General features: G+C 41.6%; 1 protein-coding gene across 2 annotated transcripts in view; it reads right to left on the bottom strand.

Annotated features, from left to right (window-relative positions):
• The window catches only part of VWDE (von Willebrand factor D and EGF domains), a 388,413-nt gene that overhangs the window by 344,272 nt on the left and 19,193 nt on the right, over window positions 1–24,948 (bottom strand). Inside the window, exon 2 of one of the 2 annotated variants that reach the window (XM_069211824.1) lies at window positions 16,873–17,057. In XM_069211824.1, the coding sequence (XP_069067925.1) occupies window positions 16,873–17,057 (185 nt within the window). Of the gene's footprint in view, window positions 1–16,872; window positions 17,058–24,948 lie in introns of those variants that run through there. The other variant, XM_069211825.1, reaches the window with a different exon arrangement.

Below are 24,948 nucleotides of genomic sequence, written 5' to 3'. Positions count from 1 at the left end.
TTTGCGCGCCGTAGCAGCAGTTGGTATCAGCCTCACTCAGAGTGAAGGAATAGTGATGGGACACCCATTAACAGTCATGGTCCCTCACTCAGTTGAGATACTTTTGACCCGCTCCCGAACGCAACACATGACTGGAGCAAGACTCACAAGGTATGAAACGATAATTCTGGGCTCACCGAATGTGCAGCTGAAAAGGTGCACTACGTTGAATCCAGCAACCTTGCTTCCCGGTGAAAATGCTGAAATTGAGAACGCTGAAGACGTCGAGCATGACTGCCTTCAGGTGACTGAATTTTGCACAAAACCCCGACCTGACATTAAGGATACTAAGCTTGATGAAAATGACCAAATTGTTTTTGTTGATGGGTCATGTTTAAGAGATGCATTGGGAATATTGAAAGCAGGATATGCTGTATGTACTGTAACAGGTGTCTTGGAAGCGTCCTGGCTTCAAGGAGTCTATTCCGCACAAGTAGCAGAGCTTGTAGCCCTTACAAGAGCATGCCAACTGTCTACATTGATGAAGGTTACCATTTACACTGATAGTCAGTACGGGTTTGGAATTGTGCACGACTTTGGGCAACTATGGTCACAGAGAGGTTTCCTGACCTTCTTCAGGGTCCCCAGTGAAAAACGGGGAGAGAATAAGGGAATTGTTACACGCCATTCAGATGCCAGCCGAAATTGCAGTGGTAAAGTGTAGTGCTCATACAAAAGGACAGGACTATGTTTCCCTGGGAAATGCATATGCGGATCAGGTCGCAAGATTTTGTGCCTTGAACTGTATATTGCTCAGGGATGAATGGAATTCGATAAATGAGCCAGAACTCGAACCAGCTGAAGCATTTGCCTTGAAGGTCGTGGATACAATGGATGAACTAAAAGCATTACAGAATAGCGTCAGGGAGGATGAAAGAGTTTCCTGGATTAAGTCACAATGTACAAAGAGACCAGATGAGTTATGGGTTTCAAATGAGGGAAAATTTGTTTTACCAAATAGTCTCTTATCGCAGCTAGCGCGGTTCTATCATGGGCAGGCTCACCTAGGGAGAGATGCCATGATAAGATTATTCAAAACTGATTGGTTTAACCCCAGATTCCGTCAAGTTGCAGAAGCAGTTTGCCATCGTTGTGTCATTTGTCAACAGATGAACCCAGGAAAGGGAATGGTTGTGAACGTGAGTCACATTGGTAGGGCGGGTGGCCCGTTCAGCAGAATGCAGATGGACTTTATCGAGATGCCTGTGCATGGAGGTCTGAAGTATGTGTTGGTGATTGTGTGCATTTTTAGTCACTGGATTGAAGCATACCCCACACGTAGAAATGACAGCCTTACAGTTGCAAAACTATTGTTGAGGGAGTTGATACCATGTTTCGGATTCCCGATCTCTTTAGAATCAGATAGAGGAAGTCACTTCAATAACGAGGTGATAAAGTTACTTTGCGCAGCGCTGAACATTGAGCAAAAACTGCATTGTAGCTATCGCCCAGAAGCCTCAGGACTGGTGGAACAAATGAATGGTACACTGAAATCAAGAATGGCGAAAATATGTGCATCGACAAATTTGAAATGGCCTGACGCATTGCCTTTGGTGTTAATGTCAATGAGAAACACCCCTGACAGAAAGACTGGATTGTCCCCGCATGAAATTCTCATGGGCAGGGCCATGAGACTTCCTGCAGTTCCCGCAAACGCGCTTTTGAATATTACAGATGATATGGTGTTAGACTACTGCAAAGGTCTGGCTGACGTGGTTCGCTCTTTCTCTCACCAGGTGGAAGCAACCACCTTGCCACCGATCCAAGGTCCAGGACACACACTGAAAGCAGGTGACTGGGTCGTGATAAAGAAGCACGTGAGGAAGTCGTGTCTGGAACCCCGTTGGAAAGGCCCTTTCCAAGTGATCCTGACGACCACTACCGCTGTGAAGTGTGCGGGAGTTCCCAACTGGATTCACGCCAGTCATACAAAGAAAGTGTTGTGTCCCACAGATGAGGAAGTTGAAGCGCTGAAACTGCCAGTACCTGATAACAAAGTGCCAAGCGCTGAGACAGAGCAAAACAGAACTAGAAGCGAACAGGCAGAAATAGAGGAGAGAGAAATATTCTCTGAGGACGAAACAACCGATTCACTTGGGGAAGACCAAGGAGAAACCTCAGACAGCGACGAAGCAGCTGAAGGCAACAAAGAGCCTGAAGCAGCTGAAGGTAACAAAGAGCCTGAAGCAGCTGAAGGTGACAAAGAGCCTGAAGCAGCTGAAAGTGACAAAGAGCCTGAAGAAAGTAACGGTGACAAAGGGCTCGAAAGAGGTGAAGAAGCAGGAGAGCCTGATCAGAGGAGGGCTTTCCCAGAAGCAGACGGTACAGAAAAAGAAAAGAAAAACCTGATTGACTCCCCAGAAGGAGGGGACAAGGCGGAACAGAACGAAACTGTTCAAACTTCTTCAGAAGAGCTCGCAGGTCCATCAAGTGGACACAGTGCAAAGAGAAGACCAAGTATATCACCAGTAAAAGTAAGAGTGAAAGAGAAAAGAAAGGAAGTGTCTGTCGTGGTACCAACATCAAGTGAAGAAATAGACTTGGCCAAAGAGGAAAGTACCAGTGAGGCAGAATCAAAGAGAGATGCAAAATTGAAAAGGAAAAGAATACCAAACAGGAGATATTCCGGTCCAGAATGGGCATATGTAGTCAATGACGATTGGACCGACGAATTTGTATCTCTTAGCCTCGAGAACGAAGAAGAAGAGATACCAATAGAAAAGAAAAGTTTTATGGACACTATTGACTGAAAAAAAAAAAAAAAAAAAAAAAAAACTGATAAATGACATTGCTTGCTATAATCTAACGTGATACAACCAGCTGAGACATTGCTAAACCGGATGAGACATTTGCTAACTTGATAAGACTTTGATAACCTGATTGACTCTTAAACCCGATTTGAGACAACGTTGCTAATTGAAAAGAAAAAAAAAAAGAAAAAAAAAAAAGACTGAGTTATTGCCGAATTGAGACAAATGCTGCTAACCGATAAGTGACTGGGCTCCTGAAGAAAACTGTGTGAACATTGTGCTCGTTCAAGCTTTGTAACTAATTGCTAAATCGTTTTTTTATAAGTACTTCTAGCTCTCTGATTCTATACAGATCATGACACAAAACAGTAGAGTGAAATATTGTAAATATGCGTGTATAGGCTTGATAACTGCATGTGTACTAATAATAATGGCAATAGTGCTTGCAACGCGTGGGAAGGGTGAGAATGAGAAAATTGATGCTTCTACTTCTGCTCCTGTTACTGTCACTGAACTAACCGCATTGAAAAGACTAGAATTCGATGAGAGACACTTGCATGATAAGAAGGAACTTTCGTATAATGTTTTCTATCGCCTACTAACAGAATATGTTGAGACTATGGATGCGAAAGATTGTTATGTGTGTACACAGATACCGACATCGGTAAAGGAAGGGGTGACTTATCACCACATGCCTCTTACATATGGGATTACATGTAGTTTAGTAACTTCTAGATTTTATGGTCAAACTAACATACAGTATTTTTACTCAAATTATGATGTTACCTTTGCATATGTTCCTATAATAACGCAACTAAGCCAGATTGCTAAAGATTGGAATGCTAAAATAATGAGGGAATTTTTCGAGCCAATGCAACCTTTTGAAACAGCTCACGCTCATAGGGAAAATCTTACCTGCTCGCTCACTGCAGTAGAAATAAGCTTTTTAGATCGCACAGATGATAGAAGGGCACAAATGAATGCGAAATTAGAAAAAGAGCTAAGTAAGAGGACTTCAGTAGATAATTATGCTTTTGCCGCAATAAAAACACAAGGGAGAATAGCTTTAGATGCTTGGCATGTAGGGAAATTTTGTATATATCGTGGTGAATATTATTATGATAACATTTTTGTGGGAGCGAGTGAATGTAAACATACGTTTATCTTTAAGGCCAAATGGACATTCATGCTGAACGGACTTGACCCTGTCATACCGGGTGTATATTACATTTGTGGGCATAATGCCTATTATCGTCTTCCAAAGGGATGGTGGGGGAGATGTTATTTGGGTATAGTGTTCCCAAAGGTTTATCAACTGGATGACCTATCGGTGATTCCAAAGACGTCTGGATCTCATCGTATCCAGAAAAGAGAGACCGCAGCTGCTGTGGTAGGAGATATATTTGGAGCCATGATTCCTTCATTGGGAGTTGTGTTGAATTCCATCAAAATAAGAAAGTTGTCTACTATAGTGGATAACATGTTGACAAAGTTTTCAGGTGCTATAATCCTGATGGATGCTGAACTTCCAGCAGAAAGAGCTATGACTCTTCAAAACAGGCTTGCCTTAGACATTCTTTTAGCAAAGGATGGCGGCGTTTGCAAAATGCTTGGTGCGCGTCACTGTTGCACGTATATACCAGACAACAGTGTGAAGATTAAAACAATGCTTGCAAATCTAACAAAAGAGAGTGCAGACTTGAAGGAATTGAAAGAACCAGGAGTTTGGGAGAAGGTTGGAAAGGGAATTGCTTCAGTAGGAAATTGGCTTGGTGGCATTTGGAATGGAATATTACTAAAAATAATACAGGGAATACTAATAGTACTAATTTGCATCTTTGGGATTTGGGGAATAAAGAGGGGAATACTAATGATCATGGCAAGAATTAAAAGAAGGAAGGAAGAGAAAATGATGAAAAGAATGGCAGAAGAATACAAGGCAAGAACAAGGGGAATTAAAAGGCAAAGAGAACTGACAGAATTTTAATGGAATAAAATTTGTGGGAATAGTTTTGTGTGATGACAAGTAGTCATCAGAGGAGGGATTGATGACGCAGAAATGAAGGTTTTACATTTATTAGCGCATAAACGTAGTACTGCAATAATCAAGTGTGACTTTAACCGAACTAATAAAGATTGTACGGGGACAAATGTGCCCTCAGAGTAGTTTGCCAACATTTATAAGCGTGCTTTATATAACGTGATGTATTAGAATTGTACTAATCTGACATAACCGTAAACGTGTGCTATGATTTGCTTGTTTGAAATGTTTTAACTTAGCATAACTTTAGTGGAGGCTTCGGCCTAGTTGCCTTGTCCCACGGTTTAGATGCTCGTGTTTTTCTAACGTGCTAATAAAATGTGTATTCTTGCTTGAAGCTGTACTTTTCCAGTGAGATCGGTTCACATGCTTATCTTTAAGGTTTCGTGCCAGCCTGGCATCTTCTTCTTTGCTCCAAGGTCAATCTGCAGGTGCAGACAATGGACGCTCTGAAAGTGAGTTAATTGGTAAAATATGTTGCAACTTACGTTCCCGATTCCAAGGATAATGTATGCCTAGGTAGAAGCTTGTGAACTGTAGTTTTTGATTGGACAATTTGAAGCCAACCTATGAACCCTCCAATGGAAGACCCTACTGGATTTGAACTGTTGTCTATTTAAACCTGGTGCACGAGAAGAAACCAGCCACTTTTGCCATTTTAGCCTTTACCAGCCCATTACCCGCCATTAGCCATTGGACATTACCCGCTATTACCGACTTTGTCATTTTGCCATCTTCTACGATGCCAATTGATGTTCGATGAGACTTTGATGCTTTCTCTAATCGAGAGAAAGAGACTTTAAGTAATTCTCGCCCTAGAGACTTTAACTTTGATTCGTCCCTTTGCATGAAGTAATAGTTTTGCCTTTTATCTTGCCGCTGTGAGGCAATTGCCCCGTCCACCCTGCCCCTTTGCCCCGTCCCATGCTGATGGAAACCGGTACCTGTGAGACGAAGACTTCCTTGAATGCTGATTGAATTTGGTAAATATGAAGGGAAAATGTACAATTGCATTGTGTTTCTTTTTAGGTAACCAACTGCTGATTTTTGATAAGAGCCCTAGTTCGGAGTTTTCCAAATCAATGTTGCTAAATTGTTTTTGCATGAAGTCCCACATGCCGATGCTAATTTGAGGTTAGATGAGGATTCATTTGTCGCACGATGCAATTTGAGACCTTGTTATGCTGACTAATGTATGCAATTAGCTCATTACAGATTATAGTTTTAGTGGTTTGCGTTGCTATTATTGAATGCATTGTTATTCAAATGCTGCATAGATTGCATCTTTTTCGCCGTTATGGACAGCTATTAATGTTCATTTACATATATCATTTGGTGTTGAGACACATCTATATTGTGCTAGCTTTGTTAATATAGGGAAATAAATTCATTAACTTTGAATAAACTGGTGTGGTTATTCATGGCCGAAAGGTCATGGTTCGCCGAAATGTTTTCTGGATTAATTGTGAAGTGTTATGTTGAGCACTGCTTATGTTCGTTATTGATTATTGATTTGAGTAAATTGACAAATCTCGGGTGAAGAGAGCCCCACTTGGTCAAAAGATTCATCGACCTAAGAGCGTCCAAATACAGGTAATTTATTAGTACGGAACGCTCTATCAATAGTGAGGTCACAAGTTATAGTTACTTTAGAAAATGAGTTATAGCTACTTGAAATAACTATAACCAGTGAGCTATTTTTTAATTTCAAATGGTATGATATGACATTTTCGCCTAACTATAATGTCCCTTTAACCTTTCTTTATTCAGTGAATTTTTTAGTTTTTTTAATGTAAAGTAACATATTAGTGCAATTCCTAAATATAAAATCACATTAGCCTTTGTTTTGTCAGGGAATTACTATGTGTTTTTAAGGTAAAGTAAGATGTTAATCAGGATGCTCAGAGTGGGTTTGCATGCAGCCTTTCCATGTTGTAATACAGAGGGTGTTATTCTAAGTAAGACAGAGTTGCTGACTTTGTGAAAGGGTCAGAACACCATAGTCTAAAAAGTTGGTCTATTGTCTTTATCAAGGAGTAAGCATATCAGCATATACATACATCATTTTTTGTTTTCACAAATGCTGTTCAAATAGACTGGACCAATATAATTTCTTTACATTTGATTTGTTCTTTGCTTTGGGGTTTACAAACACCACGCTGTTTCATTTCAAACGAGTCTGCTGATTTAAGCTTGTGCCTTTTACAGTTGACCGCTTTTTGGAAAACTGTTAATCTTATTAGTAAAATGGAAGAACTGTCATCTAAATTTCAGAAGTGATTTTACCAAATGGAAAGTGATAATGTATAAACTGTGTACAAGGCCACCCCGTGCAGGTTACCTAATCTGGATAACGGAACTGAGGCGTCTGATAGAATCTGTCAATCAGAGCACGTGCTGTGCAGGGAAGTTGAGGTCAAGTTGGAAATTGAGCTTTTGCAGATCAGGACAGCAGGAGGTTCGGCATATGAATGAACAAGAGAGACGAGGAATGCGGGCAGAATGTTTAATAATGGCTGGCACTGAGTCGTGCACCTTTTTAAGCTAGTAAAGGTTTCGTGTTGATACACTGTGAATGCCTTTTCGTACAGTTTACAGGCAAAGTTCTGCTTCTTATTTTTTAAGCATATGGTCATTTCATATCACTAGAGTATGGACGCAAATGCAAATAAAATTCTCTCTAATGTTCACATATATCCGTTTTTGGGCCAATTGCTAGGTGTTCAGATAGCAGCCTAGCCAATAAATCAATAAATCAAAGAGGTGAAAGATAATGTTCATTCTCGTTTTCCCATTATTGCAACACATTCACATGGGAACACCTAAGTGACCGCCATCGGCTCGAATCAAATTACAATTTATATAGCTTATGTCTGGTCTGACAAAGATCTGCAAATTGTCCCCACTTATACGCAATACCTGTTTTGGAAACCAGGAGCTTTTAGGTAATAACTAATACAGTGACTATTAAGGGAGTGTTATAGTTTATAGTGTAAACCTTTTGCATTTGACAAAAAAAGAAGCAGACTGTCACTAAAATATGCAGGATTTTGTGGCATTCTACTTGTGGACTCTATTTGATTGATTGACTGACTGATTACATTGGAAAGGTTTTAAGTAGCCAAGAGGCAACACAATATTGCTGAACGAAACTACTTCAGATAAAAAAATGAATTCCATGCTGTAGGACTAGCAATTAAAGAATGCACACTTTAAGACTCCATACTAGAGGGCTGATTTAAATAGTGGCGGGTGAGTTACTCCGTCACAACGGTGACAGATATCTCATCCACTGAAATCTAAATCCGAATATTTGCTATGGGATTTAGATTTCTGAGATTGGAATATGCGTCACTGTTTGTGACAAAGTAACTTGTCCGTCTATATCTGAATCTGGCCTTACGTGTGTCATTAAATAATGCAATAAAGCTAGGAGGGGGTTGGTCAGGAGACCTAATATGTATTAGGGATCCCATGTGTCTGAAAGTACCTTTTTTTGCATGGCCACACATATTTTGTGTGGATTGATGCTGCTGGATTTTTGACTTTGTACAGGAACTCTGCTTTGACCCATAAAACATGCTAAAACTATTTATTTTTCTAATTGGCATATTTAACTTATGTATAGAAACATTTTGTCTCCAAAGGCATATGAGGAATGAACAAAGCTGTCAAATCAATCCCACCAAGGTGCATTGGTGGTTTCTCCCACTTGGATCTTTTCTACAGCAGCAAATTCATTTCAGTTGGACTGCACATAGAAAGTATCCAGCTTTGTGGGACTCTCACCAGCCCTGTCCCACAACCTGCCCCGCTGAAGGAATCAGAGCTTCAAACTAGTGACTAAATCCAATCATAGAAAATGTGGCCAGGTAAAGGAACCAAAAGTATCCGGCCACAGACAAGATATTCCTGAGAGTGAATTTTTAATTCTCCCAATCTGCGCCATTCCCACCTATACCAATAACTTCACCGGGACCAGGTCCAATGGCTATTTTATGTTGTGGATCCCTTCTTGCCCCTCTAAAATAATTTGACTTCCATTTTCTAGACTTAGTCCTAAAGTAAACTCTCTGACTAAGTCAAACCTGAGTGGTGTATCTGACCCATGCTCTGTCATGATTCACAGTTCACTGTCCTTCGAATTTTCATTTCAAAATGGAATCCAGTGCCACTGACAAAACATTGCCTACTTAAATATTCCTAAGCGTATACTACCATCCACAACTTCTAATGCATGCAACTATAAATGTTTGCCTCTGTAAAGAAGAGCTAGGATTCTCTGTCTCCTCTAAAGTAATCTTCTGGATTATCCCTAGATTTTGAAAAAGAATAAATCACTTTGTCCTTTCATGGGAAAAATGTATAAACATTGTGAAAATTAGATGATTAATGGCCGGTAGCTGAAAAGAGGCTATCTGAGAAGAAACAAAGAGTCAACAACTTGGAGTATGCTATCCCAAAAATTAGTGGAGTAGGAGATTGGTGAGGTAAAATGTCACAAAAGGATTTAAAGAATATAAATTGGAGAAAGTGTGAGGGTTTAGGGTATTACAACTGGCGAACACTTAAAGTGCCATCTAGACTCTGGGAGATGGTGTGTCACTCTTCTGCTCTATTTGTAGATGCCCTGCCTGGTTTGTGGAGATCTCTGTGCTGTAAAGAGAGTCACTGCAGTGGCAGATCCTTTCCATCATTAATGATTTGCAAAGAATGCATCAGGTTTAAATCAACTAATCGGAAACATTTTGCATAGAGAAAACAAACTCCCAAAGAAAAAGTTATTTTTTTTCTTCAAAACAAAAAATAAATAATGAAAGGCCTCAATGCAAAGGGAGACTAATCCCTATGCACGGTGGCCATTTTGCATTTGCATTTTCCCTGCCTATGTCCCCCAAGGCATTGCATGGCAGATACCAGCAGCGAACATGATTGAAAGGCACTCCGGCAATTCTGTGGTGGACATACCGGGGTTACTGTTGGAGGAGCCAGCACAGGCTCTGTTGATGGTATCCCGGTGGTGTTCCCACATATAAATTAAGGGTGGAAGGAAGATGCGGAATTTGACTCTGCGGAATTCCACGGAGCAACAAAAATATTCTACAAGAGTCTGTGGACTGCTCCCAGTTGGCGGAAATAAGCACATTGAGCTGCTTGTGCTGTAATTTGTGCTAGGAGCGTGTTCTGTGCTGAAGACCCAGCACAGATGGCACAACTTGCCAGAGGGTACAGATACTCGAGTTGATTTTGCTGCCACTCAAGTAGATTTTTCGACTTGAGTGGCAGCATTCTGACCTCAAACAGTCATGATCACCCATGTTAAAGATCTCACCGGATGTCTACCGAATAAAAATCATGACATGGACCATCAAATCTCAGTCATCAACTTACTGTTTCAGCATGCTTGAGAGAAAAAATCCTGCCACACTGTAATTGGCAGAATATGGCCATATCTAAGTATTACAAGAGAAACGTGGAGTTGCAAAAATTCTGCCACTTATGCCAGTGGAATGGAATGTTATTTGCAAAGCAAAGCAGTAGTAATAAGTGATAATTAGTTACTACATTTAATTAATTCAAAAGATTTCAATGTCAGATTTTTATCAAGTGTGATAATTGTCAGCCTCTTCGTAATTAGGTTATATAGTTGAGGCCTAAATTGAAAAACTAAAATGCATGATGGAGTCTCATCCAGCCATATTTTCTTAAAGCAACTCATAACTAGAGAACTTTACTTCATTCATATCAGGTCAAATTAATGACATATATGCTCAATCGAAGAGATGCTGAGATGGATATTTCTAAGCAAGGTACAGCATGAAGATTTTATTTTTCTTTCTTGTTTTAATTGTGTATTCTCTTGTGGGATTTTTCTTTTTTTGCAAAGATTGTTGAGTTTTCTATGTTGCTTACAACATCATTTTTATTTGAGTGTCAGATACTTATGTTTTCTTATCAGCAGGAGTTTCTCTTTGTGAGTTCTATATGGTATTAACCGATACACCTTCTAGGCAGCTTTCATCTGATGCAGTAGAAGTTGAGTTGATTCTTGTTCATGTGGTCTTCACCATCCCCACTAGTAATGTTTCTATTTTTCTCTTTGTTTGCGGTCTTTCTTTTAGAGCAATTGAGTTCCCTTTTCTTATCTGTTTCTTATTTATCAATCTTGTGTGTTTCCTCTTCTTCCTTCTATTATTGTGATGCCAGTTTAAAATGTTTTTGTTTGACGTGGTATATTAGAGCAGCTAAGTGCTTTCATAAATTCTAGGGTTATTTGGACACATGTTTCAAGAAAAATATAAGAATTTTAAGGACTTCCATGGCCTGATAAAACAGCAAAGCCTCCTTTCCCATATTTAAACCTAGCATACCTTTACCTGTGGGAACTCTTTCACCGGATCTTGAAGAACAAAGGTTACCTGCAGTTTTTAAATTTTAACTCACCGGTACTAGGGAAGACAATTTGAGTTATCATTCTTAGTCATACGTCTCTTTATAAAGCAGTGTTTCTCAATAATCTGATTCTAATTTTTGCTTCACAGTTTCTGAAGTTCAACTGATACTGTTGTTAGAGACCAATTAGCACTTTTGCCACACAAATTCTGTTCATGGCTCATTTTTACAAGCAATTATGTCTCTCATTCAAAAATCTGGGAAAGGTACTAATCGCTGGAAAAATTCTTGACATATATGCCTTTAGTTCTAAAGATTACACAATGTCTGTAAAACTTTTAGCTTTACACGTGAGTACTTACAAAATACAACCTAGTAAGCTGTCCTGTGGCAATATGTATATTTTTTTAGATATCATTAGTAAAGCAACTTTCTAGAACCCTCTTTTGCCGCATTTACTTAAAATGCTGAATAAGTATTTGACTATGTTGATTTAAATTCTATGCTGAATGGTTTAGAATGACATATATTTGTTCATAAGTTTCAAACATCTTTTGTCTCTATTATATATTCCACTAAAAGCTTTTATCTTTAATACTAACATCTAACATCCTTATTTTTCTATTAAAAGAGGTACTAAACAAGGGTGCTCCATTTCAGTGCTTCTTTATATTATTGCTTTTGAATCTTTCTAATTAACATTTACCATAATGCTAGTGGTAGGACATTTAAAATAGGTAAATAGTGATAAAGTATTCCACCTATGCAAATCATATTCTACTCCATGTTAATAACCCTGAACTGTTCAAGAATTTAAAAACGTTGCTTAAGTTTGTAAATTAGGTACTAATAAATCAGAAGCACTTCCTGTAAGTACATTTTGTTTTAAAGGTATGTTTAAAAAATATGATCTAATTCAGGTTAATACTAAAATGAAATACTTCAGTGATGGGTTTTCCTATTCCAGCTGAGATACTATAAATTTTAATTTAAAACATATTATTATAAATATAACTGATTTTCATTTTAACAATCAGCAGTCCCACATTTGGCTTACTAGGGGTGGTTAGATTATTTTTAAGTAATTATTTGCTGCATTTTCTTCAGTTGTGTTTGAATGCATATTGCTAATCTATTAAGGACATCCCTTTTGATGTTGTTTTTATTTTCCTGTCCAGGACCTGTCCAGGCTGGAGTCCTGGTCTTAGCTTGTCATCCTTTGGTTCTAGGCAAATCACTTTAAAAAACAATGTAATGACTGGTTCTCATGTAAGATATCTTGTTCTCCTGTAAAGCATTTTAATGCACTTGGGCCAGGTGCAAAAAAAGCAGGGATTCTCTGCTGCCTGTCATCACCAACAATCCATTTGAACACATAAATGCTATTTTCCAAGTAACGGGTCAGACTGTGACATCCGATTCTTAGAGGCCTTTAGTGGCTCTCACTAATGATCAAGCTAGGTTTTAAAAATGTCGGCCTTGCTGTTAAAGGCTCTTTACTATGGTGTCCCTAGTTACTTAGATGGGAAATGTTAAAGTATTGGGTGGACCAAGACATTCTTCAAGTGAGTTTGTGTTGTTGACACTGGAAATATTGATGTTTAAAAAACAAAAACCTAGTCATAGTCATTATCAGACTGCAAAAAACTTGAAAATGCCAGGCTTCCTCATCCATGCAATTTAGGGTGAACATAAAAACACAAATGTTCAAGATTTATTGGAACCTAATTTGCGATTTCATCAATGTATTCCCACAGATTTGTGAGATGTTTGGAACAACTTTATGATTTGTTGTAAATAATGTATTTATTTGTGTATATAAAATAGTTTATTTTTGTTGTTTTGTATGAAGGTATGATACCACACATTCATTCTTTTTTCGTACTTAAGAGTAAAAAAAAATAGAACAAGGCTATTAAAGTTTTGTCAGAATTTCATGGGGTGTTTTTTTTTTTTGGAGTTTAAGGTTTGAAGCAAGTTGAATATGAGGAGAATATGGTTGTCATTCACGTGATGGGAGGGAGCAAATTATTTCAGTGTTGATGCCTGCAGTGTCCCTAGAGTAATTAGCATTTTAGTAATTTTGCACATGAGGAAGTTGTAGAACCCAGTCATATGGTAAAGCCTACCCGAGTCCCTGTCAACAGTGAGTAAATTGTGGACCAAGCAACTATCTGTGCCTCAAACACTATTACCTTTTGCATATATTCAAAATTATATGGTGCAATGAATCTCAAGTTTTAAATTTATTTTGCATCAAGCTTTTTCGCACAGCAAAAACGTTGTTTTCTTTAAAGTAGCAAAAAGCACTGCTTTAAGTATATTAAATATACAACGCATCCATGATATAACAAAATTAATATGTGATGTGTGTAAGATTGGAAAAATAGACCCTTATCAACTGCAATGCAAGTATTACAAAGGAGGTAGAAAGCAAACTACAGTCTGTAATGTTCATATTTTATAAACAATAAGTACGTTTCAAGCATTCTACTACAGGAAATCCTGGGTTTCCATGCGATTTCATAAGTGACTTTGCCTGCTCTGAACTCTTCAGTCAATTATTGTAGACAGGGAAAATACAAGATTAGAGGAATTTGGGCACAGCATGTAGTGCACATGCAATTTCAGTGAAAACAGTGTTTTGAAAAGAATGAGCTCCAATTTTATGGAATCAGCAACAGAACAAATTAGTGTACATATGTCTCCCTATCCCATTGTCAAGGTATGCATGTGCCAATAATTTCGTTTTATTTTGTTTTACAGTCCGCTATTCATGATCAGGTGTTCTAATGAGTTTATTCACAAATCTGTTTAATAAATCAGTAATCTACTTGTTGATTTTCAGCGAACAACTGAGGAGATTTTGATCATATTGGATACACTTGTACTGAAAATTCACTATATTTAGGGCACTTGATGATTAAGATGTAGCGTGCATCACCCTCAGTCATGAGATTTAGCTTTTCTGACAGTGAAAATGTCTCAATAAATATGTGAAAAATCCACTTGCAAGTTTACAAATATGCACATCTCATCCACATAAAGATGCAAAATTCTGCACACCCAGCGACTAGAGATTCTTTCAAGTTGGGAACTTCATTAAAGGTTATCTTCATCAGCAGCAGAAGTAGCAACAGCAGCACACCTTTCCTTTGCAACTCTTACTTACTCTTCCTTTCTTATCCTATATCACTGCTGTTAATGCACATGCACTCGTAATACAAATACCGTGGTAACTCGGGGCACAACAATGTCTCCAGTATGATGAATACTGGCACATGACTTTGGGTCTGTTTCTGCCCGATTATTGCTGTTGCATTCATTACTATGGAACAAGTTCAGAATCAGTATTTCCTCTACCACCTTATATTTTTGTGTAATTTCTGAGTGCGCACAATTTGTCATAATTGCATTATGTACACAAGCTGATAGAAACGGTGTACAGCCATTTTTACACCACATTCTCCATCTATTTTATAGTTTGTGTCGTGCTCAGATGAAGCTCCTTTGTGCTTTCAGTTTGCCACAACTTGTAGAGCTGTTTTAGGAAAAATATGATGGTGTACATTTTTTGCCTACCCTTGCAAAGAGGGACATTTAATGTACATAGATTAGGAAGGGATCAGGTGAACTACAAAAGAAGGCATATAGCCAAATTTCAAGTGTGGCCCACAGGTGATTGGACCAAACTACATCCCCCATTTTCTAAAGAAATAAATATGAAAGCAATGACACACCGAAACATAGAGCAATTCATGTTATAGTGATAATATAAATTTAAGTAGAAATTCTGACAACATTCCTACGTCTGACAGACTTTACAAATATTTTGTGGAGACAGTAAACATTTTAAGAAGCATTTGTAGTAGTAAACACAAACATCCCTGAAAATGACTGTATAATGAATGTACAAAATAAGTGAATCCTAAACTGTTTAAGTTCATTATTGTTGTGTTTCACATTAAACATTATCTAGAACATTGGCCATCCCTGGCCATTGTAGTATTTTAAAACATACTTTGGTAGCTGGGTGAAGATTACATTTTGTAAATTTCTACTTTTATGGATAATACCTTTAGTTACTATGATTGATCTCTAAAGATCAGATTCACAAAGCTTTTTGAGCACAAAAGTTCAGTTTAGTCTTGCACCTAAAATATATTTGGAAGGACAGTAATCCAATCCTGATTGAACTAATTAAGATTAGCTTAATTATACCTTGCAAATAACACTAGTGAACATGTGTAGGTTTGCAGCCATTCTGGAAATATTCTACCTGCAAAAAGAAGAAGCCACGATTTGTGGATTTTACACAATTCTCACAGGTAATATCCTATCCTAGAAATGCTTGCCAGTTTACTCCTGGTGGTTCCAAAACATCCTTCAAATTATTCAAAAAGTGCTAAATTGTCAGATGAAGGATACCCTACTGTTCATGCACAATTACCTCCACCATCAGGAGGCTTCTTAACCGGTGGAGAAACCTTCAGTGGATAATTCACCACTTCCCGTACAAATCTGCACAATCTTCCTCACCACCAAATTGTAATCATACTTCTAATATGTTTCCAGTGTGGAAATGGGAATTGTACATTCCATAGTTAATGGCAGTGTAAATGATATGGATGCTTCACAGAAAAACAATTATCGTTAGGGAAACAAAAAACAAAAAACAATAACCTTGAATGTGAGAAAGCACAATTGCTTGTAGGGATCGAATCACAAAGGTAAACTTAGACATTTGGGGGGTCATTCTAAGTCTGGCGGGCGGCGGAGGCCGCCCGCCAGACTTCCCCCCTCCAAAATACCGCTCCGCGGTCGCAAGACCGCTGAGGGTATTTTGGCTTTTGCACTGGGCTGGCGGGCGACCGCCAAAAGGCCGCCCGCCAGGCCAGTGTAAAAACCCTTCCCACGAGGACGCCGGCTCAGAATTGAGCCGGCGGAGTGGGAAGGTGCGACGGGTGCAGATGCACCTGTCGCGAATTTCACTGTCTGCAATGCAGACAGTGAAATTCAAAGTGGGGCCAGCTTACGGGGGCCCCTGCAGTGCCCATGCCATTGGCATGGGCACTGCAGGGGCCCCCAGGGGCCCCACGACACCCCATACCGCCATCCTGTTCCTGGCGGGCGAACCGCCAGGAACAGGATGGCGGTATGGGGTGTCTGAATCCCCATGGCGGCGCAGCGAGCTGCGCCGCCATGGAGGATTCAGAAGGACAGCGGAAAACCGGCGGGAGACCGCCGGTTTTCCTCTTCTGACCGCGGCTGAACCGCCGCGGTCAGAATGCCCTGCGGGGCACCGCCAGCCTGTTGGCGGTGCTTCCGCCGACCCTGGCCCCGATTCGAAGTATACTTTTGTGAATTGGGACCGTACAGTTTTCCCTGTAGTGGAAATTATACACATTGTACTACAGTTGCTTTCAAGTAAAAACCAATGCCTTGCTAAGACAATCAGAGTCTTCCAGAAGTACTCAAGGGATTTACTGTGGATCATCTAAAAGACAGAAATGTAGCAGTAAACCTATTTGAGCACATTTAAACTTCTATTTCTTGGGCTTAATGAATAGGGAGGCAAGAGAGCCATATTCTAAAATTAGAAGAAACACATTTGTTTTTCAGCATATGCAAGATGAGGTGCACCAATACCTCCACGCACTTGGTTGGCATCTCTGCTGGTTTATCGAAGATGACAAAACGATACCACCCTGGTGTCAGAGAATGGTCGCATATCAGATCTTGAATGGACGATTCCTGGATTCTTGACGAGTCAAATCCAATGCTTCTGTATGAGTTTTGAAGAATCTGATGCCCATTGGGATAGCACTCTGGGGCTGTGGGTAGAAGAAAATAATAATTACTTTTGGACACACTATTTTGTCACTGATCAATAAATATATTGGGCCTCATTATGACCCTGGCTTAAGACTGCCAGGGCCCTGGTGGTGGTCGGCCCGCCGCCAATGTGGCGGTCCGACAGGCACATTACCACCGTGGCAGTTGCACCAGGGTTGGACCGCCAGTATCGCCAGTTCTCCTCCACTGCAGGAGCTGGTGGTGCTGGCGGTTCTAATCCACCAGGGCAGTGCTGCAAGCAGCGCTGCTCTGGGAATTATGAGTCCCTTCTCCCCCGGAGATTACATGGCAGTAGCCCCGCCATGTAAAGGCTGGTGGAGACGGGGTGCAGGGTGCCCCAGGGGAGCCTCTGCATTGCCCATGCACTTGGCATGGGTAGTGCAGGAGGCTCCCCTGGCCAGCCCCCTCGCGATTTTCACTGTCTGCTCTGTAGACAGTGAAAGTCATGACAAGTACTGGTGCTTCCTAGGCACCACAGCGTTACCGCCGGCTCTATTATGAGCTGGCGTCAATGTTGTAGGCTGTTTCTCGCTGGCCGCACGGTGACCGAGTGGGAAACTCTTAATGTGGCTCACGGGAAGGGAGACGCACTGGCGGTAGCCTGACCGCGGGAGTTTGGCAGAAAGCCTTTTCTGTCCACCAAACTCATAATGACCCCCATAGTAGAGGTTAGAGTAGTTGCTGTGACCCTTACTGTCTATTTATTGTTCTAGATAGCAGGCCTGTTGTTTGGCTTTTCATATAATGTTGACTTTCATATGATTTTCAGTTATGCAACGTTGTGCATCGATACGAGTAAGCAAAAAATACTTCTTGAGAAGCTAGATCAGAAGAATTCAAATTATATTTATTTATGCTAGTTTATTAAACCATTGTATAAAATGCCAAATGAAAAAAATAAAAAATAGGCATGCCATTTAAAAGACACTCTAAAATGATTAACTTGCCACAGATTGTGTCTGAATTTTCTACCAAATTTGTGAATTTCACAAACTGAGCAGGCAAAAGGATGCTAGTAACTTGAATTGTAGATACTACAGCATGCCTGCACGTGCGGAGCCCATCCGATTGAACAATTGTTTTAACCAAGCTCATCCCACTGATGTCAATATGGGACTAGACCCAGAATGTGTTCTATGGATTCCTTGGAGTAACCTTTGAGTCTACAATGCTGCAAGTCATTGGCATTGCACTAAATAGGCGTTAGGTTCAAGGTTGGAGGTCCATGCAGACAGTATAACAAAAGATTATACTTTATAGCTTTTTCTAAAGGAATTCCAAGATAAAGTTGATTGGAGAGGACTGGGTAGCGGTAAATTACTGTCCAAGTGTGGGAATGTTTTGACAATTCCTGCTTGTCATCTAGCAGTGACAAAGAATGGATGTTCCTGGAAATCGGTTTTTTGAAAGAGCCAAAGGTGACAGGGGTATTCCATAGTTCTTCTGCCTCCAGTTCAGCCAGAGACTAATCTAGATAATGTTTTAAAGACATGTTCTCTCTTGAGATCTCATTTAAATTAATCTAGGCCTGCCTAAATTTAAAGCACAATTTCAAGAATACCTCTTTGCGAGTTATCGTTTGCTTAACTAGGCCAAATTCTAATTGAAGCTGGGCCAGTGAAGTGAGGAGTGTTGTAGTAGAAGAAATATCCTCTTGTAAACTATTGTAGTTAGATTGTCAAGCAATTTTGGTCTCCCCCCCCCTCAGGGTTTACGAACCGTAGGCAAGTGCAAGGACTAATTTTACCTGGATTACTTTTATGCACTGAGGCCAAGACAGGGCCTGATAATTGCTTATTGAGTGAGCAGAACGAGAAAAGGAGGGCCCAGGCTTTATTTTTCACGTGTCATTTATGGGATCAAAATGAGCTTCTGTTGCTGATGAACAGAGCCAAGAATTTGTATTCAGCTTCTCTTTGCACTTTATTGTGGTTCGGGTCCCAACTTCCATGCTTTTTGAATTTGTTCCCCAGAATCATAACTTTAGTTTTGTCAAGCTATACTTTTAGCTCATTTAAGAGGGAGTAGCAATGAAGGGTGTTCATCATATGCTGTAAACCAATCTTAGTTTTGCTCATTAACAGGACATCCGATGCGTAAAACAGACTTGGGAGCGGGCTGCCACTGATCTATGTAGGGTGGGTGTTTGGCTAATGAGAAGCTAGAGCAGGCGAAGTTAAAAAATGACAATGAGGGAGAGGAGCAATATCATGATCTACTCGAGGCTTCACCCTGCTATTAGTCATGGCCCCCTTTCCACACCAAAATGGTGAAAAAACGCTGTATAACAGAGTCCACAACTGCTGCACTAATTTAATTTTACTGAAACTAAATGTGATCAAATAAAATACATTATTTTCAACAGGCAGTCTAATAATTCTACAGTCATACATTTGTCAATCAATCAGTCATTTGTAGAGTTAGTCTGTCACCCCTGAGGGTATCTGGGCACTGGGGTGTGATGTCTCTGTTGAAGAGCCAGGTCTTTAGTCTCTTTCTGAAGTCTGCCAGGGAGGATGTAGTTCATAGGGGAAAGAGTTGGTTGTACCAGGCCTTGGTGGGGAAGTAGGAGAAAGAGTAGCCACCACTGCCCCATATCCTGGGTGTGTGTGTGCAAGGGCCAGAGAGGAAGTGCGCAGGTGCCTTGTGGGTTGGTGGAAGTGTAGACGGTGGTTGATATAGTGCGGTCCTTGATCATGTCTGGCTTTGTAGGTATGAGTGAGGAGCTTGAAATTACATCTCTTCTGGACAGGAGCCAGTGGAGGTTTCTGAGGTGGGGGCTGATGTGGGTGCAAATGGAAGGGTCCAGGATGAGTCTGGTGGAGGTGTTCTGTATTGTCTGGAGTCTTGTAAGGAGTTGGGAGGACATGTCTGCATAGGGAGCATTGTTGTAGTTGAGGCAGATGGTGATGAGGGCCTGGGTGATGGTTTTCCTGGTGTTGGCGGTGATCCGTCTGAAAATTCTGCGGAGCATGCGAAGGGTGTGGAAGCAGGAGGAGGCGACTGCGTTGATCTGTCAAGGTTGCAAGCGTGATCTATAGGTGTCAGAGTGGGTCCGAGTTCAGCTGGCCACCACCGATAGTCCTAAATGGAGTTGTTTTTCCTGAAGATCAGGACTTCCATCTTGGAGGAGTTGAGCTTCAAGCAGTTGGTTTTCATCCAGTCAGCTATGGTGGTCATGGCGTTGCGGAAGTTGGTTCTGGTGGTGGAAGGGTCTTCACTAAGTGAGAGGATCAGTTGAGTACCGTCTGCATTGGAGATGATGTTGAGTCTGTGGGCTCTAATGATGTCAGCCAGGGGGGTAATGGAGGTATAGAACTGAGTGGAGCTGAGGGATGAACCTTGGGGTATGCTGCAAATGATCCGCTTGGGAGTGAGGTGAGAGGGGATGGTGAGAAGGAGGCAATCCATTTCAGCGCGTTGTTTTGTATTCCAATGCTGTGGAGTCTGTTGTGGGTGTGGTGGGAGATGGTGTGGAACACAGCTGATTGGTCAAGGATGATCAGGGTGGCTGTTTCCCCCATGGTCGAGGAGTGCTCTGGTGTCATCAGTGGCAGAGATGAGTGCAGTCTCGTTGCTGTGGTTGGAACGGAAACCTGATTGGAAGGTGTCCAGTAGGTTGCTTTCTTCCAGGTCACTGGTGAGCTGCTGATTGAAGGCATTCTTGCATACTTTGGCCAGGTAGCAGAGTAGAGAGATGGGTTGGTAATTCCTGTGTTTGTTGAGGTCAGCAAAGGGTTTTCTCTGGAGGGGTTTGATTTCCGCATGTTTCCATTTGTCTCAGAAAACTGGCAAAGTGATGGGAGTGTTGAGGATGCTGGTGGGTTTTGTGTTGAAGGGGTTGGTTCTGAGGTGAACAGGTGGTAGGGGCATGGGTCGGTGGCTGCCCTTGAGTGAATGGATGACATGATGGCTGAAGTGGATTGAGTGGTGAGCAGTGCTCATGTGGAGATTGTACTGTTGGTGAGAGCTAGGGAGTGTGAGAGAGCTGAGGTTGGAGATTATGGGTTGGGGGGTCAATGTTTTGGTAGATGGTGGCGATCTTGCTGTGGAAATAGTCAGACTGGGTGTTGCAGACCTCTTGGAAGGGCTGTGCCTGCTGGGTTGGAGTATTTTTTGACTATCTTGAAAAGTTCTTTTGTGCGGTTGGATGCTGAATCAATGCGGATCATGATGGCTGCTCTCTTGGCCTTCTTGAGTTGTCAGTGGTAAGTGTTGAGGGCTGCTTTGTGGGGTGTTTTGTTGGAAGGCCTTGTAGCAGCTGCATTTGGTGTCTCTGAGCTCTGGCTTGTACCAGCTGGCCTTTGTAGAGATTTTGTTGTTTCTAACTAAGTCAGCTTATTTGTTGATCCAGGAAGAGAATTTCAGGATGGCCTGGTCAAAGTCGGATGAGGCCTTGGGTGTGGATGAGATGAGGGCCTGCGTCCACTGTGATTTGGTTACTCTACTCCAGTTGCGGTAGTCGGCTCTCTGGTTCCTGGTGGTGGTGTGTTGGGCATCGGCAATGGTGAAGTGGACGATGCTGTGGTCGGACCAGGAGAGTTCTCTGACATGGCTGAATCTGACTCTGTCACTGGAAGTAAAGAGGGGGGTTGAGAGTGTGTCTGGCCTTGTGTGTGGGTACATTAACTAGTTGGACAAGACCTTTGTTGCTCGAGGAGGGGGATGGAGTTGGCATCATTGATGTGGAAATTGAGGTCACCAAGTAGAATGTAGTATCACAAAAGGCTTGTCAGGGTCCTAGGGGGTCTGTTTACGAGGGTGCCTCTTGCGGTAGTTTTGGCATCAGTTTGTAGTTGGAAATTGAGGTGTTCCATGAGAGGTGAGGTGTTGTCGTTGGTGGAGATGCATCAAATGGTGTTCTTGAATATGATGTTGATGCTCCTAGCCAGGTTTCGATGACGAAGGCAATGTCTGGTAAGAGGGAAGTAATGGTCCCAGATATCTGTGGTATGTTTGCACAGGGATCAAGCATTGAGCAGCATACATCAGAGAAGTTCTGGGTTAACCATGGCCTTCTGGGTGGGTTCGGCACAGGGTCCGGTGTGAGCTGGCAGGTCGATGTTGCAAGAGTAGAAGCAGTTTTGGAAGGGTCCTTTGGTAGCATGAGGGGACATGGTGCAGCAGTTGCTGTTGTGGCACCCAAGATTTGAAGCTCTTGAGCTCCTCGGTGGAGTAGTGGTGGTGGCTGGAGGGCAAAGTTTCCTGGCACTGGACGTGGTTAAGGTGTGGATAGGCACAGATGGGCTTGCCTTCGGTACACCTTCAGCACGTCAGCGGTGCGGCATGCTACAGCCTTCATTAAGTAGGTCATGGGGTGAGGGTGGGGCACTGGATGGCAGGAGGCAGTAACTAGTGGGAGGAATGAAATGGGGAATAGAGGAGATGGAGCAGAAAAGTCAAAAGCAGGGTAAAAAATTGTAGAAAGGAGGAGTAAAGGTTTCAGAAAATGAGCAGAAAAGAGTAGGAAAAGGTACAGAAAATGAGCAGAAAAGAGGAGGAAAAAGGTGCAGAAAACGAGCAGAAAAGGGGGGGGGAAGGTGCAGAAAACAAGCAGAGCAGAGGAGAAAAGGAACAGACAAAGAGCAGAACCAGACAGCAGAAGCTGGCAAAGGTCAAGCTGGACAGAGGCCTTCGTGGGGTAGCCTGCTCAATGGGGTCACGCTGCAACCTCCATTAAGTAGGTCCTGGGGGGAGGGTAGGGCACTAGGTGGCAGGAGGTGGAAGCAGCACAGGAAGGGAAATAGGAAGAAGCATGTTAGACCTGTCAGATCTTGGTGTGGTTTCCCCTGTCTTTTTGCTTCTCCCCTCTTGATTTTGATCCTGTGCTGAATTTAGATTTTTCTGGCTTTAGGGCTCTGGTCATTTTACCACTGCTGACTAGTGCTAAAGTGCAAGTGTTCTCTGTTTAAATGGTATTTGTGATTGGTTTATCCATGATTGACAGATTTGATTTAATCGTAACTCCCTAGTATAGGACACCATGTGTGCCCAGGGCCTGTAAATCAAATGCTACTATTGGGACTGTAGCACTGATTGTGCTACCCACATGAGTAGCCCTGTAAACTCACATGCAGTGTCTGTGTGTGCAGTGTTAGACTGCCATTTTGGCCTGGCAAGAGCACCCACTAGCGAGCCCCAGACCTTTCCTTTTTCTACATGAATCACACCTAAGGTAGGCCCAAGGCATCCCCCCCATGGGCAGGGTGCCATGTATATAAAAGGTAGAATATGTACTTGTGTGTTTTACATGTCCTAATAGTGAAATACTGCCAATTTGTTTTTCACTATTGCAAGGACTATCTCTTCCATAGAGTAACATGGGAATTGCCTTAAAATATCTTTGAAGTGTAATTTACCATTGGGAGCAGGGGGCAATGTAGACTTTGGGGTCTTTGAACAAACACTTTAAAAATACATCTTTTGGTGAAGATGGTTTTGTAAGTTTGAAAATGCCACTTTAGAAAGTGGTCATTTTCTTGCTTAATAATCCTGTGCCTCTACCTGTCTCTGGAATGACAGTTGGGCTGAATTCACTCTACATAGTCAAACAAAGGGAGCTGAGGTGTGCCCTGCATATCCTGATGGGCCTTCCTGGGCTAGAGAGGCAGTAATAGCTTGCACCTGAATGGGGCTGTGCCTGTCCTTACACAAAGCAGTCTCTAACCGACTGTGGTGTGTCTGGGGTTAGGGTAGGGAAAGAAGGGTCTTGTGTACTACAAAGACTTCTCTTTGAATTTTGCCTACTTCAAAGACAGAAATGGGTATAAGTACTGGACCTCTGGCCCCACAGTCCTTGTGGACTGAGAACATTCTGCATAGGAAGAAAAGCTGGATGCTATAGGAGGAACTTGGACTGAGCTTGTTTCCTGTTAAGAAGTCTCTGGGACACCAAAGACTTAATCTGTTAGTACCTGAGCTTTCCTGCTGAGAGTCCTGACTTTCCAAGTGACCCGGATTTAGTTTTAGCAATTTGCGATGGTTACTCACTTTTTAAGATAGACCACACTGGTAAGCGTGGCGGTTGCTCAGCGATTGTTCTTATCCACTGCTCCTCTTGCCCCTCACTGTGAGGCCTTAAACTTTAAGATCACCTTCAAACATCATATCTCCTTTAATGGTCTCCTAATCTATCAACCACCCAGACCAAGGTCCACCTTCATTCAAAGCTTAGGCAGACTCTTAGAGGTCAAGGCCTTCTTAGATAATTTTACTATGTTAGAAGATTATAACTTCCATCTGGACAATGACCTAGACAGAGATTTGGGAAATCTCTTTGATCTAAAGAATAGTCTTGGTCTGAATCAGCTGGTCACGGCCCCATCCCACACTTCTTGAAACACGATAGATGGCATCTTTTCAGACAATACTTCTTTATCCTGTTTTGAAGTCCTACCTCTCATGTGGTCAGATTACGTGGCAGCATGTTTAAAATTGAGCTTGAGAATATGGTTTCCAAATTGCCAGCCTCTTCAGCGATCTTTCATGTGCACACACATCCGTTTTTCCAATTTCTCCCTACTAAATACGGATCAAGTCCACAAGTTGATTCTAACTATTCGATCAGGTTCACCCCTGGACCCCTGTCCCCCTAAGGTCTGGCAGTCAGTTCCCAGAACCATCACCACCCATCTGACCCCTATCTTTAAAAAATGTTCCATCAAGACTACTTTCCAAAAGCTTGGAAGGTTGTGTCCATTCTGACTCTGCTAAAAAAAAAAAAAAAAATCTTGAGCGTCTAGACTGTAATAATTATTGGCCTAGCTCTCATTTTCCTTACCCCTCAAAACTTGTGGAGAGGGCAATAAATAAAGAGCAGATGTCCTTCATTGAAGTTAGCTGCTTACTGGATCACACCCAATTTGGTTT

Source organism: Pleurodeles waltl, chromosome 10 (assembly GCF_031143425.1).
Source record: "Pleurodeles waltl isolate 20211129_DDA chromosome 10, aPleWal1.hap1.20221129, whole genome shotgun sequence".
NCBI classification, from domain to species: Eukaryota; Metazoa; Chordata; class Amphibia; order Caudata; family Salamandridae; genus Pleurodeles; species Pleurodeles waltl.
This window is presented reverse-complemented; position numbering and strand designations above follow the sequence as displayed.